The sequence below is a fragment of the Bidens hawaiensis genome, unplaced genomic scaffold, assembly GCF_021521415.1.
Source record: "Bidens hawaiensis isolate Kalapana, Puna unplaced genomic scaffold, B.hawaiensis_p1.1 tig00011760_1, whole genome shotgun sequence".
Taxonomy (NCBI): domain Eukaryota; kingdom Viridiplantae; phylum Streptophyta; class Magnoliopsida; order Asterales; family Asteraceae; genus Bidens; species Bidens hawaiensis.
The window spans coordinates 352,240-369,609 of NW_027491931.1; the positions used below are offsets into that span (position 1 = coordinate 352,240).

At 43.3% G+C, this 17,370-nt stretch overlaps 1 protein-coding gene across 1 annotated transcript; it reads left to right on the forward strand.

The window, feature by feature from the left end:
- The first annotated feature begins 3,397 nt into the window (after positions 1 to 3,397).
- On the forward strand, positions 3,398 to 5,392 carry LOC143538900 (GDSL lipase-like). Its single transcript, XM_077032343.1, has 4 exons — positions 3,398 to 3,810; positions 3,895 to 4,119; positions 4,623 to 4,851; positions 4,937 to 5,392. The coding sequence occupies exons 1-4, from the start codon at positions 3,424 to 3,426 to the stop codon at positions 5,173 to 5,175; spliced, it is 1,080 nt and encodes a 359-aa protein (XP_076888458.1). The 5' UTR covers positions 3,398 to 3,423; the 3' UTR covers positions 5,176 to 5,392.
- Positions 5,393 to 17,370: the final 11,978 nt, after the last annotated feature.

Sequence of the window (17,370 nt, forward strand, 5' to 3'; positions counted from 1 at the left end):
TATATACACATACTTACATTATAACATAAGAACACTCTAGGCATTCTTTACCTCATTCATTTAACAACCATACCCCTTGTCGTTACGTGCAATATCCGAAGATCGTTCACGCCCCTACAAGTATTCATTTGAAATATTCATACATCTTCGATATATAATATTCGTACCTTTATTTTTAACCTGACAGTACGCGCAATATCCGAAGATCGTTCGCGTACCGACAAACAATCATTCATATCTATCACACATATCACATATGACATACACTTATCACTTAGGATAAATGTATTAACAACACATCGAGTATGCACACAGCCCCGAAAACATAACAAGGAATGGGGCTAGAAACTCACCTGAACTCTGCTTCTTTCTTCTGATAGCTGTAAATCCCTTCTTTAACTGAGCTCGGCTGACTGTACAAGTTACACGTATCAATACTCGCCTGATCTAATTTGGTGGCCTAGTATTAGCTTACTTTTACTTATCGCTTTTAATTTATTTTCTAAACGAACTTGACTTTAGGCGAAGTTAACCCTCGGGCGAACTTAGCTCTAGGCGAAGTTAACCTTAGGCGAACTTAGCTTTAGGCGAAGTTACCAGCTAGGCGAACTTAGCTTTACAGCGAAGTTGCCATCAGGCGAACTTGGCTTCAGGCGAAATTGTCATCAGGCGAACTTGGCCTCAGGCGAAGTTACCAGTTAGGCGAACTTAACTTTACAGCGAAGTTGCCATCAGGCGAACTTAGCTTGCAGGCGAAGTTCATCAGGCGAACTTAGCTTGCAGGCGAAGTTCATCGCTTTGAAGGCGAAGTTGCCCAGTTGCAGGCGAAGTTGTCCAGATCAGCCGCTGTTCGGTTTCTGTCCAGCATTTTGAGCGATTTTAACACCCTTGCTATGGTTCAATATCACCCATTACGCTTCCCGACCATTTTCGGTCGCTTATACACTAAAAGCTTGGATCTTTAAACTTCAAAGATCAATAATCATACCTTTTTAAGCTTGTTTGGATCTCGTTTAACTTGTTAACACACTAATCGCTCTCCCTCTCTCTCGAATCTGCCCGTTCCTCTCCTCGGCCCGGCGGCGGTGTAGATGGTGTGTGTGTTTTTGGAGTGTGTGTGTAGAAAGTAAGGAAATGAAGATATTTTTGGGTTTAGGGGATATTTATATCCTTGAAATCCCATGGACCTAAGGCCCATTCTCATTTAACCCGTCTCCATTAATCCAACACTAGCCCGACTCGTACCAACTCCTACTCTATTATTTATTTCCTGACAACCCGAGTAAACTTTCCCTCTATTAGTAAGTAATATAATTAATATCACTTTGAAATTTCGGGATGTTACAACATACATCAACTAGATGTCAAGTCAGCCTTCTTAAATGGTGACTTGACTGAAGAAATCTATGTTGAGCAACCTCAAGGTTTTGTTGTAGCAGGCAAAGAAGATCATGTCTACAGGCTAAAGAAGGCTCTTTATGGTCTTAAACAAGCACCAAGGGCTTGGTATGGCAAAATAGACGGGTACTTTGTGAAAAATGGATACCTTAGAAGTAACAATGAGCCTACATTATATGTGAAGAAAAGTGATACTCACAAAGTCATTTATGTGTGCCTGTATGTAGATGATATAACTTGTACAAGTCCATGCCCTAATCTAATTTCAGACATCAAGAATGGAATGAAAGATGTGTTTGAAATGACTGATTTGGGCTACTAAAGTTCTTCTTGGGTCTAGAAGTTCATCAAACTAAAGATGGTATATTCTTGGGGCAAGAGAAATATGCAAGAAATCTTCTTGAAAGGTTTGGAATGAGTACTTGTATCACAGAAGAAACTCCCATGAACACCTATGAAAAACTTGCTGTGGATGATCATGCTGATAAAGTAAATGAAACAACTTATAGAAGTCTTGTGGGAGGTCTGATCTATCTAACTCACACCAGGCCTGATCTTGCCTACTCTGTGAGTGTGGTTGCAGTCCCTCTAAAGTTCATCTTGGAGCAGCTCGGAGAATTCTAAGGTATGTTGCTGGAACCCTATCTTATGGCTTGTGGTATGAAAAAGGAGTCAAGATTGAGTTGATTGGGTATACAGACAGTGATTGGGCAGCTTGTGCAGATGATAGAAAAAGTGTATCTGCTAATGTTTTTATGATTGGTAGTGGTGCTATATCTTGGAGCTCTAATAAGCAATCAACAGTTGCATTGCCCAGTACAGAGGCCGAATACATTGCTTCTAACACTGCTACATGTCAAGCTATATGGTTGAGAAGAGTTCTCAATGATCTTGGTTTTCCTCAGAATCAAGCAACTCAGATGTTTTGTGACAATAAATTTGTTATCAACCTCAGCAAAAACATTGCTTCTAACACTGCTACATGTCAAGCTATATGGTTGAGAAGAGTTCTCAATGATCTTGGTTTTCCTCAGAATCAAGCAACTCAGATGTTTTGTGACAATAAATTTGTTATCAACCTCAGCGAAAATCCTATCATGTATAGCCGCTCTAAGCATATTGAGCTAAAGCATCACTTTATAAGAGAAATGGTTAAAGAAGAAGAAGTGAGACTTGAGCATTGTAATACTAATGAACAATTGGCAGATGTGCTAACCAAGGTTGTGACTAGAGAAAAGTTTGTATACTTCAGGCATTGGCTTGGAGTGATGGGGCATGGATCATGGGAGGGTGTTAAAAAAATGATCCAAGCACGTGTGTTTAAAGCAAGACTTCTTAACTTTCAAGTTTTAAAGTTTGTTTCTTATTTGAATAGTTCTCCTGTATAATAGGTCTACCTGCTTAGTCCGATTCAAATGGGATGAACCGTTGTTATCCTCTCTATTTAAGAGAGTTTAGTTTCTTTGTTTTGTATGCAATCTTGCAATATTCAATATTAATCAAGAGTCTTGTTTCAATTATCTTTAATTATTCCAATATTGATTCTATCACGGGCTGTTGGTGGTGGTGGCAGTAGTAAATGAACATATGTAAGAGTTTCTCGTATTAAAAGGTCCCAAGTGAAATGCTTTTTTTATATAAATAATGGTATTTACATATGAAGGAGTTTTGTAGATGGTTACAGAGAAGCCGGAGAAATAAGGGTTTTATATTTTTATGAGAGAAGAATATGATTTATGAAGATAAGTTGTGGTGCAAGCTGTCAAACTATGGGTAAAGAGAAGAGACACACATAGCAAAGGCAATGACACCTGTTAAACCAAAATCAGAGAAATTATAGTACAAACAAAACTGCTCAGGGTATAAGACTTGCTGCACAAAGTTAGACATAATTGTTATATTATAAATTAGTTAGTATGTATAATCTAGTTACTATATATAATAACTAGTCTAAACTACTACGTAACATTTGTTTTTACCTATAAATATGTTGTTAATTGATTGCAAATAAATCAAGGGTACTGAATGCTTGAACAAATGGCTATAGCAAATGTCCAACTTATTATTGTTTCTTGTTTTTTGATGATTACATGCTGCTTGAGTTCTGAGGGGCAATTCAGCAAACACTCGGCGCTCTTTGTGTTTGGTGATTCCCTTCTAGATTCGGGAAACAACAACTACATAAACACTACAGCCGAGTTCCAAGCCAACTTTTGGCCATATGGCATCTCATATTTTAATCCTCCAACCGGAAGATTCTCTAATGGCCGTCTCATTCATGATTTCATCGCTGAGCAAGCGAGACTGCCTTTCATTCCTACGTACCTCAAACCCGGAAATAATGAATTTGTGTATGGAGCAAACTTTGCATCCGCAGGAGCCGGTGCATTAGTTGAATCACATGCTGGATTTGTATGTACACTTCCACACTATATATATATTTATCTATATTAAACATATAATGCTTAGATTAATTTCACTAATGGATTGATGTAGGTGGTTGACCTCAAAACACAACTACGCTACTTCGGAGATCTAGAGAAGCACTTTAGGCGGAAGTTAGGCGATGCCAAAACCGACCAAATTCTGTCCAATGCCGTCTACATTATTAGCTGCGGTGTCAATGACTATCCGGTTGGTAACAAAGACAGTATTCTTTATCACTATACGCATGAACAATATGTGGGAATGGTGATCGGAAACATGACTGATGTGTTTAAGGTAACCATTATTTGGATTTTACTTCAAGACCAAAATGGATTTTTTTTTTTAAACTACACACTCATTTCCTCATGAACTTCAAAAATCTCAACTTTGAGTTGTTCAAAATTACTTGTCATTCTCACATTTACATTAAATTTCTAGTTAAAACCACGAGTTATTTCTCATGCATTAATCAATAATGTAATGTCACCTCATTTCTACCATTAACTACCCAAAACCACAAACTTAGAGGCAGCACCTACCCACAAGTACCCTAAAACTTCATAAATTCATTTTAATTTTTAATGGCCAATAATAAATCAATGTTGTGTGGCAAACCTTTGCCATTAAATGAAGCCATGCATCTTACCCACATGGGATGGGGTGGTATTGCCATGTGGTTTGTAAGCCATACACCCTACCCATATGGGTGCCCCTTCCCCTCTTAAAAAGTAAAAGTTGAAAGTTGTAGATATATTTATGTAATTTTCTCTAGTTGAGGTTGTTTATTTACTTATAAGGGAATCCACAAAAAAGGAGGAAGGAAATTTGGTGTCTTTAATATCCCACCAATGGCCTGTAATTTGCCAAGCATTCGAGCAGGGCCACCCGGAAACACTTGCAACCAACACAATCAACAACTTTCCAAGAGACTTGAAGAATTGGAAAAACAACTAGACGGATTCATGTATGCAAAATTCGATCTCAATGCAGAGCTTAACAAACGCATCAAAAACCCATCAAGATATGGTATATCATGATATGAATTAATAAACTATTAACAACTATAATTATTATTCAAGATTTGGATTTGAATTTGGATTTGGATTTGAAGGTTTCAAGAAAGGAGCATGTTGCGGTAGTGGTCCTTTGAGAAGAATAAATAGTTGTGGCGGAAAGAGGGGAGTGCCAAAGTTCGAAGTATGTGATAATGTTAATGATTATCTTTTCTTCGACTCTGTTCATCCTAGTGAAGTTGCCAACCGCCAATTCGCAGAGCTGTTTTGGAATGGGGACTCTAATGTCACAACACCTTACAATTTGAAGACTTTGTTTCATCTTAAGAAAAAATAGTGCAATACTGTTTATATGAATTCAAAGAGTCAAGTTAGCCATTGGAATAAAGGTGTAATAATCCATTCAGTTAAAAATAGAAATTGAGTCCTATGGGTTGTTTTGAGTTTCCTGTTTTAGTATTTGACTTGACCCTTATTAGTCCGTAGTAATCCACTGCTACATAGGCAGCATTATGTTTTCAATAAAGATATTCTAGTCCTTTGTTATCATTTAACCGGGGTGTCAAGGTGTTTGAGTTTACACATTGAAGAAACACCAGTCGAACCCCGACAGATTACGAGTAACCTGAGGGTTAGATAGACGTTTCCCACGAGGGGTTAATTCCGGCAAGATGGTTCTTCCGATAACCTGCAAAACAGACACCGTGAGCTCGTCACTAAGAAAGGGGGGGGGGGGTTCCTCCTTGTGACCACCCTCCGGCGTGAGAATCAGTCTATATTACTCTTTGAATATAAAGTATGTTATTAATACTAGAGCAGTTATCAGGTAAATTATACAAGATATTAGATGATGAAATGATATTAATATTTGATGTCTTTTATAGCCTAAGGTGGGTTTCCAAGGAGGTTTAGCCGGCCTACTATTCTGCCAACTGTGGCCTACGCACGTGCTCTGCTGGTAATTGGTGGATAGGTAGCGGCTGACAGTGACCAGGCGTGCTGTTCACTTTTCCTTTTACACCAACTACAGGCTAGGCACGTGGTATGGCAGGAGTTGGTGAGCAGGCGACGGCTATTGGTCGCAGTGCTGTGGCGTGTTGTCTGCCATGCTGCTGTCAGTGAGCTGTCGTATCGTTGGTCAGATCTTTTGTCCATACCTCGTCAGGTATCACACAAAAGATCCTCCATTATTATACGGACTGGCTCATTTAGGCGGGAGTTTTCCCCCTCACGCCTTTATGCGGGAATGTTCCCGGCTTTGCTCATTCCTTCTTCAGGTGACTACTGAATTATTATTGAGTCTGAGCCTTATGCGTGTAGGCATGCTGCGCTGGTGGCCAGTCCCTAATGGCGGGTATCCACTCCTGCGGGAACAGGCGGATACTTGGAAACCATAGGGAGGCATTTCCTGCGGGACCAGCTTGCGTACCGCATGTGAGGTCGTCACAACTCTGAGCGTGGTGGGTCCTGCGGGTTTTGGTAGGTCGCGGCGCAGACGTCCCTATGGTGAAGTCTGCGGGTTCAACTGCGCAGACGTCCGTTTAAGGAGTCTTGCGTGTTCAACTGCGCAGACGTCTCCTTTTAAGGAAGTCTTGCGGGTCCTAACCACCTCTGCTGGGACCTACCTCTTCAAGTCCCCCCAGTCCAATGTTCTGCTCATGAATGTTTAATAAAGTGAGGTGAACTTTTGGACTTTAAGCAAGAGGTTTTTGAAAAGGGTTTAGTTTTATGGGTTTCCCGCGGGAAGTCTTACCCACGGGTTTCCCAATGTCACGCAGAATTTCCCAATGTTCTGCTTGATCTCTGGGATGATGCGGATAGGTCTGTAATCTCCCCGCAAGTCAGGAGCGTTTAGAACCTTTTGTGTAGATTCTCCATGAGGTCTTGGTGGTTTTGAACAAAGTGATCAATCATGTTATAACCACCAATTCCATCCTGAAGTTTCAAACAACCTAGTTCTTGACGTTCCCGCTATGCGGGGATGTTAATCCCGTTTCTGCAAGCATGGCCCAGAAGATCCTTCTTGGTTTCAATTCCCATGGAGTGCTCGGTATGCGAAGGGTTTTGCCTTGACGCTGTACCCGCACTTCGTCTTATTAGTTACTTTACTCCCAAGGTATCCCTGGCGTTAAATCCCTGCAGGGCTAGGTGCGTGAAGGGTTTTGCCTTAACACTGTACCCGCACCTGACTTATGGTTGCCGAGGTGTTCCTGGCGTTTAATCCCCTGCGAGTGCTAGGTATGTGAAGGGTTTTGCCTTAACACTGTACCCGCGCCCGACTTACAATTAGGTGCCGAGGTATGACTTTTTACGGGTGTTAGGTATGTGGAGGGTTTTGCCTTAACACTGTACCTGTGCCCGTTTTGTAGTTGGGTGGAATGCCAAGATTTTCTCGGCTTCACTTCCCTGCGGGTGCTAGGTATGTGAAGGGTTTTGCCTTAACACTGTACCCGCACCCGGCTTTATAGTCGGGTTTTTTCCGGTTTCCGTTCTCTGCGGGTGCTAGGTATGTGAAGGGTTTTGCCTTAACACTGTACCCGCACCCGGCTTCATAATTGGGTTTTTCCGGTTTCAGTTCCCTGCGGGTGCTAGGTATGTGAAGGGTTTTGCCTTTACACTGTACCTGTGCCCGTTTTGTAGTTGGGTGGAATGCCAAGATTTTCTCGGCTTCACTTCCCTGCGGGTGCTAGGTATGTGAAGGGTTTTGCCTTAACACTGTACCCGCACTCGGCTTTATAGTCGGGTTTTTTCCGGTTTCCGTTCTCTGCGGGTGCTAGGTATGTGAAGGGTTTTGCCTTAACACTGTACCCGCACCCGGCTTCATAATTGGGTATTCTTGGCCTCTGTTCCCCGCGGGTGCTAGGTATGTGAAGGGTTTTGCCTTAACACTGTACCCGCGGCCGTCTTACGGTCAACTGGATAGCCAGGGTAAGGGGTTTTTCCCGCTTACTTTTCGAATCTTTGGGATTTGCGCATGCATATTTAAATTTATTTTAGCGCTTTTCCTCATATTCTAGATAGGTTAACCGTTCATCGCGTGGTTGTCAATAGATCTAGGTACCTTTCATGATTTATGCGATTAAAACCTGCATTTTCATTCAGTAGGGTGACCGACATATAACTATGACTGACCTGCGTGAATGTTTTCTATTCTTTGGGTTAATGCGGGTTTTGCCGCTTTCCCCATGCAGCGAGTCTGCGTGAAGGTTTACCAATTGTTGGGTTTATGCGGGTTTTACCGCTTTCCCCATGCAACGACTTTTGCACTTATGTACGCGGTGAAGACCGACATATCCGTGTGAACAGTTTATATATGAATGCAAAACCATTAACGTCGATGTTTTAAGGAGAATCATTTCCATTAAAAGCGGCTCTTGGCCGGTACAAACTTGGAATTGATCTACATGTAACATTTGCGTAATTGAGCTCCGTTCCATGTTCGTGGGACGGCAGTGCCATCGAGCCTTTCAAGCCGGTATGCGCCCTTTCCCAGAACTTCTTTGATAATGTACGGCCCTTCCCAGACCGGTGCCAGTTTTCCTGGGCGTTCTTGGTTTGAAGCCTCGTTGTTACGCAATATGTAGTCTCCTACATTGAAGTTGCATAGCTTCACCCGCGTGTTGTAGTACTTTTGCATTTGTCGTTTGTAGTTCTCTTCACGCGCTGCAGCTAAGTTTCTGCGCTCCTCGGTCAGCATAAGGTCTAACCGTCTCTCCGCGTCGTTGTCCTCTGGTTTCATCATGACCCTCGGTGAAGGCAGACCAATTTCGACCGGGACCATGGCTTCGGTGCCATAAGTGAGGCTGAACGGTGTTTCTCCTGTACTTGTCTTTTTCATTGTTCTATGAGCCCACAGTACATGTGGAACTTCGTCCACCCAGCCAGATCTGTGTTCCAGCAACCTTCTCTTTATGCCATCAACGATGCTCCTATTTGCTCTTTCCACCTCACCATTACCCTGTGGGTGTGCCACTGAGGTAAAGGTATGGGTGATTTGAAGTTCTTTAAGCCACCGTTGTAGGTTCTTGTCAGCAAAGTTGGTGCCGTTATCGCTCACCAAGTTTTGTGGAAGCCCGAAACGACAGATGATAAACTCCCAAATAAATTTTTTGATATGTTTCGCCGTCGTTTGGGCTAAGGGTTTTGCCTCTATCCACTTGGTGAAGTAATCGATGGCCACCACTAGGAATCGAACGTTTCCTGCTGCTGTAGGGAATGGGCCTGTCACATCGATGGCCCACTTCTGAAATGGCCATGAAGAGGTGACTGGAACAAGATCATTCTTCGGGCGATGCGTGTTAGGTGCGTAGAGCTGACAAGATCTGCACCTTCTAATGTATGCCAGCGCATCCGTATGCATCCCCGGCCAAAAGTATCCCGCGTTGTTCAGTTTGGCTACAACTGCGCGTGGACCTGCATGTATCCCGCAGATGCCTTCGTGTACCTCCCTTAGGAGGTAGTTAGCATCTTGGTCGTCAACGCATCTTAGGAGGGGGCCGAGAAAGTTACGTCTGTAAAGTATGTCATTGATTAGTTGATAATTCAGTGCTTTACAGCGTAGTTTTCTCGCCTGTGCTTTTGACTCTGGCAGTATACCCGCCGCAAGGTAATTTATTATTGGTGTCATCCATGTTTCCATGCCGGTTTGGATGACACATACCTCTTTGTGCGGGACTGATGGTGCGCCTAGGAGTTCGATGCGGATATCTTTTCCCAGATGGGTGAAAGCCAGTGACGCGAGCTTACTTAACGCGTCCGCAGACTTATTTTCGCTACGCTTGACGTGTATGACTTTACAACTGTTAAAATCGCGCATGAGGGTTTTTGCTTGAGCGAGGTACAGGGCCATTGTGTCGTTCACTGCCGTGTACGTCCCGTTAATTTGATTGGCGACTAGCATGGAATCTACATGGGCTTCCAAGTTTTTCACTCCCATCTTACGCGCAATCCTTAACCCGGCCAAAAATGCTTCATATTCAGCTTCGTTATTCGTGCTTGGGAAGTCTAGCCGAATAGCATAAGTGTACTCTTGGCCTGTTGAGTTGGTCAGCTTTAACCCTGCGCCTGAGCCCTCGCTGCTGGACGCTCCATCAGTGTAAAGTCACCAGATCTCGTCGATGTCTTGTGCTGGAGAGGGCTGAGCCTCGTCCTGGCACTCCTTCTCTTGCGATGCGGGGACCTCAGCAATAAAGTCTGCCAAGACCTGGCCTTTTATGGCTGGTCGTGGCTTGTATTTTATTGCATATTCCCCCAATTCTATTGCCCACTTGGCTAGGCGTCCCGACAGTTCGGGTTTGCCCAAAACGTTTGCAAGTTTATAGTTGGTGAGAATAGTAATTGGGTGACCTTGGAAATATCGTCTTAGCCTGCGTGAAGCCTGCACCAGCGCTAAGACTAATTTCTCCAGGGTAGAATACCGAGTTTCAGCGTCCGTTAGGAGGCGGCTAACATAGTAGATTGGCATCTGGATGCCTTTTCGCTCGACTAACAGGACGGCCCCGGTCGCTCTGTCTGTTGCGGAGAGGTATATGATTAACTCCTCTCCCGCTTCCGGTGCTGTGAGCGTTGGAAGTTCGATCAAGCGTGACCGAATTTCCTGAAAAGCTGCTTCCGCTTCTGGTGTCCAGCGGAAGTGCGTTTTCTTTAAACAGTTTCTCAGGGTCGACACGAACGGGAACGCCCTTTCCGCATGATTTGCCAAGAAGCGGTTAAGCGCAACTAGGCGTCCGTTCAGTGTCTGAGCTTGCTTGATGGTAGTAGGTGATTCCATTTTGACAATGGCCTCGACCTTTTCAGGGTTCGCTCTGAAGCCATCTTTTGTAACGATGACTCCTAAGAACTTCCCTTCTTCCATCCCGAAAGAACATTTGCTCGGGTTAAGCTTCATGTTTATCCTCCTAAGAGTGTTGAATGTTTCTTTGATGTCTTTCAACATCGCTTCCGGGTCAAGACTTTTGATGACCAGATCATCCATGTATACTTCCAGGTTCCTTCCGATTTGGGCGTGAAACTCTTTGTCCATTAGGCGTTGATATGTGGACCCGGCATTCTTAAGTCCGAATGGCATCATTTGATAACAGAATGTGCCATCGGGCGTCCGAAATGCGGTCTTATCTTGATCGTCAACGGCCATGTGGATTTGATGGTATCCTTTATACGCATCAAGGAAGCATTTAAGGCGAAACGGTGCTAACGAATCTACCTTGAGATCAATTTCGGGTAACGGGTAACAATCTTTGGGGCATGCTTTATTCAGATCTTTGAAATCTATACACATGCGCCATTGTTTGTTAGCCTTCGGTACCATAACGGGATTTGCAACCCAAGTTTGATATCTGCTAACGCGTACGATGCCTGCGTCAAGGAGTTCCTTGACTTGGGTTCTACACGCGTTAGCTTGCTCTGCCCCCATTACTCTACGCTTTTGTATGACCGGCGTAAAAGCCGGGTCACATTTGAGCTTATGCTCCGCTTTATCTCGAGGTACACCAGTCATATCTGCTGGTTTCCATGCGAAGATATCAGCGTTCTTCTGTAGTAAGCGCTTGAGTAAGGTGCGTGCGGGGTCAGTGATTGTTGGGCCAATGGTGACCGCCTGATCGGGGTATTTGCCATTGAAAGCCCATTCTTCTGGTTCGGTGAATGTGCGTTTGGCCATTTTTGGTTTGGGGTTGGAAAAAACAGATGCGATACATACCTGGGGAACGCCGGTGATCATTGCTACACCTGTCGCTGTTGGCCATCCCATCATGCCATGGACCGAAGATACAACAGCATTGAACCTTGCCATCCCATCTCTTCCGAAGAGGGTGTCATATGTGTGATGTGGCTTTCTCAGGACAACGAAATCCACATCTTCTGTGCGTGAGCGGTTCCCATCCGTAAGAGTGACGGGGAAAGATAAGATACCCAGGGGGGTGTTTGTGCTGCCATCGAATCCTTCCATCGAGGCGTAGACCGTTTCTAACCGCCCCTTGTCTTCCTCATCTAGCTTGTCAAAGAACTGTCTGTACATAACCGTTGATGAAGCGCCGTTGTCAACGAGAGTGCGGGAAGTGATGTAATGCCCCAGCTGGGTTTTGATGATGATAGGGCCCTCTTTGCTGGGTCCTCCTGGCACTCGTGGGAAACGTACCTCGGCCTCTTTCCATGCACACGGTTCTGTCGCTCGTCTCTTCCTACCCATGATGTTACCCTGGACCATGTGGATACTGATGTCAACTGGCTTTCGCCCGTTGTTTCTGTATCGGTTGTCATTCTTCCCTCCGTTCTTGATTGATGCCACCAGGTGTCGGAGTCTGCCATCCTTGACAAATGTTTCGATAACATCTTTCAAGGAGGAACACGTTTCAGTATCGTGGCCTTTTATGCCGTGGAAGTCACAATACTTGTTTTGATCTGCATCCGGATGTTGTCGGATCTTCGGAGCTCTTGGCCATGGGAGCTTCTCCGTGGTGAATATCTCCGTGACACTTTTAGTGAGCGGCGTCCACCTGGGGTGCTGATCCAACATCTGTGTACTACCTCTTTCGCCTGCGAATGAGCGAGAGCTGGATGAGGTGTCAAAGTTTACCCTTGACTGCCACATGTGTAGCTTCCTCCTTTTGTTCCGCTGGGCGGTTTGGACATTCTCTCTAGTTCTCTGCGTATAGAAGTCTGTAGTCTTGGGCAGATCTCTACCCAGTTGCTTCTCTGTTTCGGCAAAGCGCTTGGCTGCCGTCATGATGGCATCCCATGTGGATGGCATGCCATCCTTACCCGTCAACGTGCGGATAAGCTCTGGGTAATCCGCGCCTTGAATGAAGGCTGCGCGAACAAGGTCTTCGCTTATAACACCCAGACTCAGCTTCTTTGAGTTAAAGCGAGTAATAAAATCTAGCAAAGGCTCGTTTTTATCTCTAACGCAGTTGAGTATTGTCCATTGTTCTTCAGTATATTTCCTCTGTTGACTGAAGTGTTGGCTGAACTTGTGTTGAAAGTCCGCCCAATCAAAGATGTGGTGGACCGGTAGACGGTCAAACCACGCTCTTGCTGCTCCAACCAGTGTCATCTGGAACATGTAACACCACGTGGGCTCCGTCCAGTTACTGACGGTTGCCCCCGCTATGAATCTGTTCAGATGATCATCCGGGTCGGATATGCCGTCGTAGGTGCCAATGTTGGGCATCTGTTTGGCGCCTTTTGGGGCGATTGCTTCCGCAATGTCCCTTGCAAACTTGGAAGTTCCTGCGTTTGCAACCGTAGGTCTAAAGGTTTTGGAAAAGTCACGAGACTTTGCCTCTGCGTTCCTTTGTTCGAAAGGCTCTCCGAAATTTCTTGTTTGGAAGTCTGTTCCCTTACGCTTCCCTTTCACCCTAAGGCGAGGGTTTGCGTCGGAATCAGATTCCTCCCAATCTTCATCCGAGGATTCGCATTCACTGCTCATGTTGAGCTGGTGTGTGCCTCTGAATTCGTAAGCCTGTTGGACGGAACGCAGGCGTTCGTCCAGCTCGGCTTGGAACTTTTTCTGACGTGCCTCCGCCCACGCCTTAACTTCATCAAGAGTTTGGTAGGGGAGCCTCGTTCGTTGTTTCTCTATCTGGGTATCAGTGAATCCCAGTGAACGATTATTTACTCCACTTGCCCCAGCTTGGGTAGCTGGGGTAGTGTTCGTAAAGTTTGTGTACTCGGTATCTCCCCCAGTAGCTGGGGTTGTGATAACCGGAGTCTCTTGGTTACTCGGTTTCGGGACCGGAGTATCCTTAACTATCTTCCCAGAAGTTTTGAAAAAACTGGAGAAAAATAAAGTTCTAGCTTTATGCACGGATGGCGCCAATGAAGAAACACCAGTCGAACCCCGACAGATTACGAGTAACCTGAGGGTTAGATAGACGTTTCCCACGAGGGGTTAATTCCGGCAAGATGGTTCTTCCGATAACCTGCAAAACAGACACCGTGAGCTCGTCACTAAGAAAGGGGGGGTTCCTCCTTGTGACCACCCTCCGGCGTGAGAATCAGTCTATATTACTCTTTGAATATAAAGTATGTTATTAATACTAGAGCAGTTATCAGGTAAATTATACAAGATATTAGATGATGAAATGATATTACCATTTGATGTCTTTTATAGCCGAAGGTGGGTTTCCAAGGAGGTTTAGCCGGCCTACTATTCTGCCAACTGTGGCCTACGCACGTGCTCTGCTGGTAATTGGTGGATAGGTAGCGGCTGACAGTGACCAGGCGTGCTGTTCACTTTTCCTTTTACACCAACTACAGGCTAGGCACGTGGTATGGCAGGAGTTGGTGAGCAGGCAGCGGCTATTGGTCGCAGTGCTGTGCCGTGTTGTCTGCCATGCTGCTGTCAGTGAGCTGTCGTATCGTTGGTCAGATCTTTTGTCCATACCTCGTCAGGTATCACACAAAAGATCCTCCATTATTATACAGACTGGCTCATTTAGGCGGGAGTTTTCCCCCTCCCGCCTTTATGCGGGAATGTTCCCGGCTTTGCTCATTCCTTCTTCAGTTGACTACTGAATTATTATTGAGTCTGAGCCTTATGCGTGTAGCCATGCTGCGCGGGTGGCCAGTCCCTAATGGCGGGTATCCACTCCTGCGGGAACAGGCGGATACTTGGAAACCATAGGGAGGCATTTCCTGCGGGACCAGCTTGCGTACCGCATGTGAGGTCGTCACAACTCTGAGCGTGGTGGGTCCTGCGGGTTTTGGTAGGTCGCGGCGCAGACGTCCCTATGGTGAAGTCTGCGGGTTCAACTGCGCAGACGTCCGTTTAAGGAGTCTTGCGTGTTCAACTGCGCAGACGTCTCCTTTTAAGGAAGTCTTGCGGGTCCTAACCACCTCTGCTGGGACCTACCTCTTCACACATGCAACATGGTTTTTAAATTCGAAATGAGACATTACATAGGAGCGGAAATAAATGGCTTTACTTATCCAAAGATGGATCAGAGATCCTTAAATGAAGACATAAATTGTCTTAAAACAATAACATAGATGGTTGTCAGCCTCAATTAAGTAGGTACCCGCTCCAGCACCGCCTAGCCCAAAACATCCTCTCGAAGGACCTACACTTTACTTTGATATGTATACTAAAAGTCAGCGACATTGAGTGATTCTAGCTTTACATTATTATAAATAAAAAGGAATTTAAACTATATAACATTTTGTATCACTATCGTATACTTTAAAAAAAAGCTGTACGTGACATATAACGTGGACATACTATTATCAAGTACGGCACTCAAACTTTAACACGTCTTTTTTATACATAAGTGAAACCATCGTTCTAACAAGGTTGCACTATAACAATTTCATGAAAGATCATTTGTTCAACTATTAAACCCCAGCTGTCCAACTATGGCAAACCAAAAGACATTGCTCTATTTACAACCCTTTAGGTAACCCACCTATACTTGGACTCTTCTCGTCACATGCTATTGCGGGCCCACTATAATAATTCCCACTATAATAATTCGTCCAAAAAGGGATACAGAAAACTTGGCAGTATACTATCTTTTTCTTTAACAACTGTTACTATATAACACATTTAATTTCCACTATCAATTTATGTTACGTTTAAAATACATTTCACTATCACATTTATGTCAAGTACGTATACCGTCCCTGAAAACATGTAAAAGAGGAGATCTGGAACTCACCTAATGCTATAACTAGAGTGTACCATGCTATAACCATACTGCATGACAAATTTGTACAAAATTCTCTTAGTCATGTTTTATAGTGTTTTCTCACTAAGTACACGTGTGGTTGTAGTTCTCGCATGATCCAAAGTTATTGCATGCCTAAGTATTCGCTCAAGATGTGAGTAGTTACTCTATGCGAGAACGAAATATGAACTATAAAATCAAAAATTAGCTCCGACTTCTTATCATTAAGATTTTGAGTTTTTCTTTTAAATTTTACATTATTAGTTGATTATTTATTAGATTATTTGATTTATGTTATTTGAATGTTACCACGTGTGTTAGCTTGCAATTTGAATTTGAATTGATTTTTACTTTGAGTTGGTGTACACACAAAAATGCAAGATCCACACATTCTAAGGGGCCGGTACAAACAATATTAGACTATCCATAACTCTATAACCCATTCTTTTTACATGTAGGATTAATCAGGCATGTCATGTCGCTTTTTTACCGTTTTTCACAAAAACATTTTTATCTAAAACACTACCATACCCATCTTCTCGCATGCAACACACTTTTTAATATTTATGCATTTGGAATGTGGGACAATAAGTAAACAAATAAAACAACGAATTTATCTTATAGCCAAGGACGGAACCAAGTGCAGCTGTATCTAATGCATCTCAAATATGATTCGAAACCTTAACTCTTCCTCGTTCAATTTTGCAGGCCAATTTTCCGTCTCCTAAACCTTAAATTATATATGTTTCCTTATAAAATTATCTTTTTTTCAAAACAGAAAATTTAACAAAAATGTTAGGTTAAGTGAAAGAAGAGTGTGAGTTGAAATGTGAATTTATTAAATGTGACACGGGAGTAAATTCAAAAGTTTTCTCTGTCGGTTGGCATGAGTAAAAGAAAAGTGAAAAACCAAAGGTCCAAAACAGAATACCAAGTGATTCCACATTTCCACATTCCAGAAATGATACTTTAATACATCATTATTATTTACATTAACAATACTTTTATCATAAAAATTTATCTTATAAACAACTTCATTATAAATGAATCTCTTGTAGCGAAGTTTTTTACTCGAAAGCCCAGTTCAATAAACAATGCCTAAAAGGAAAACTAGAAGCTCAGAGTCTTCCAAAACACAAGAAGCCACACATGATGAGGACTCGTCAAAAATGAGTTTAAAGCTTCTTTGCCGAAGCACCGAAAGAATTTGTGGATTTCCTTTTTCACATATTCTCTTTGCCTTTGGGCACCCTCATCGAGTTCCTTGGATCCAAACAAATGGTTGGATGCTTAGGAAAACTCAATGATAGCATAGAAAGCTTCAATGTGAACTACCTTCAACCTGACATAAAAATGGATGACATCTTTAATCCCAAAACAGTATTTAGTGGTGACACATTATTATTGTCCTATGATGCTTCTACTAAAGATCAGTCTGGTGCAGGCGAAGCGGTCTATAGGTGTGCCAATGTAGGCATTGTAAAAAAATATGCTCTTAAAAAAGGTTGCAAGTCATATATGACACTAGCTTGCAACTCATATGTGGCACTGGACCAGAATGCCATATGTCCACGTTGCAATGGTTCCATGAATGTTAAGATGACCATGGTAATACCTGAGGACGTGCCCGCGGAAACTAAGGAAGTGGATAATAAAAAGAAAATAGGGTATGTAAAGGAAGTAGTGATGGTTATGGATGATCTTGTGGTGAAACCTATGTCTACCATTTCTAGTATTACACTCATCAATAAGTTTGGTGTCAAGGATCTGAGTCAACTAGAGGAGAGGACTGTTTATTTTGGAAAAGACCAGGTACTGTTATCATATTCATAGTTTCATACACATCACACATTTCATATTATTAAATTTTA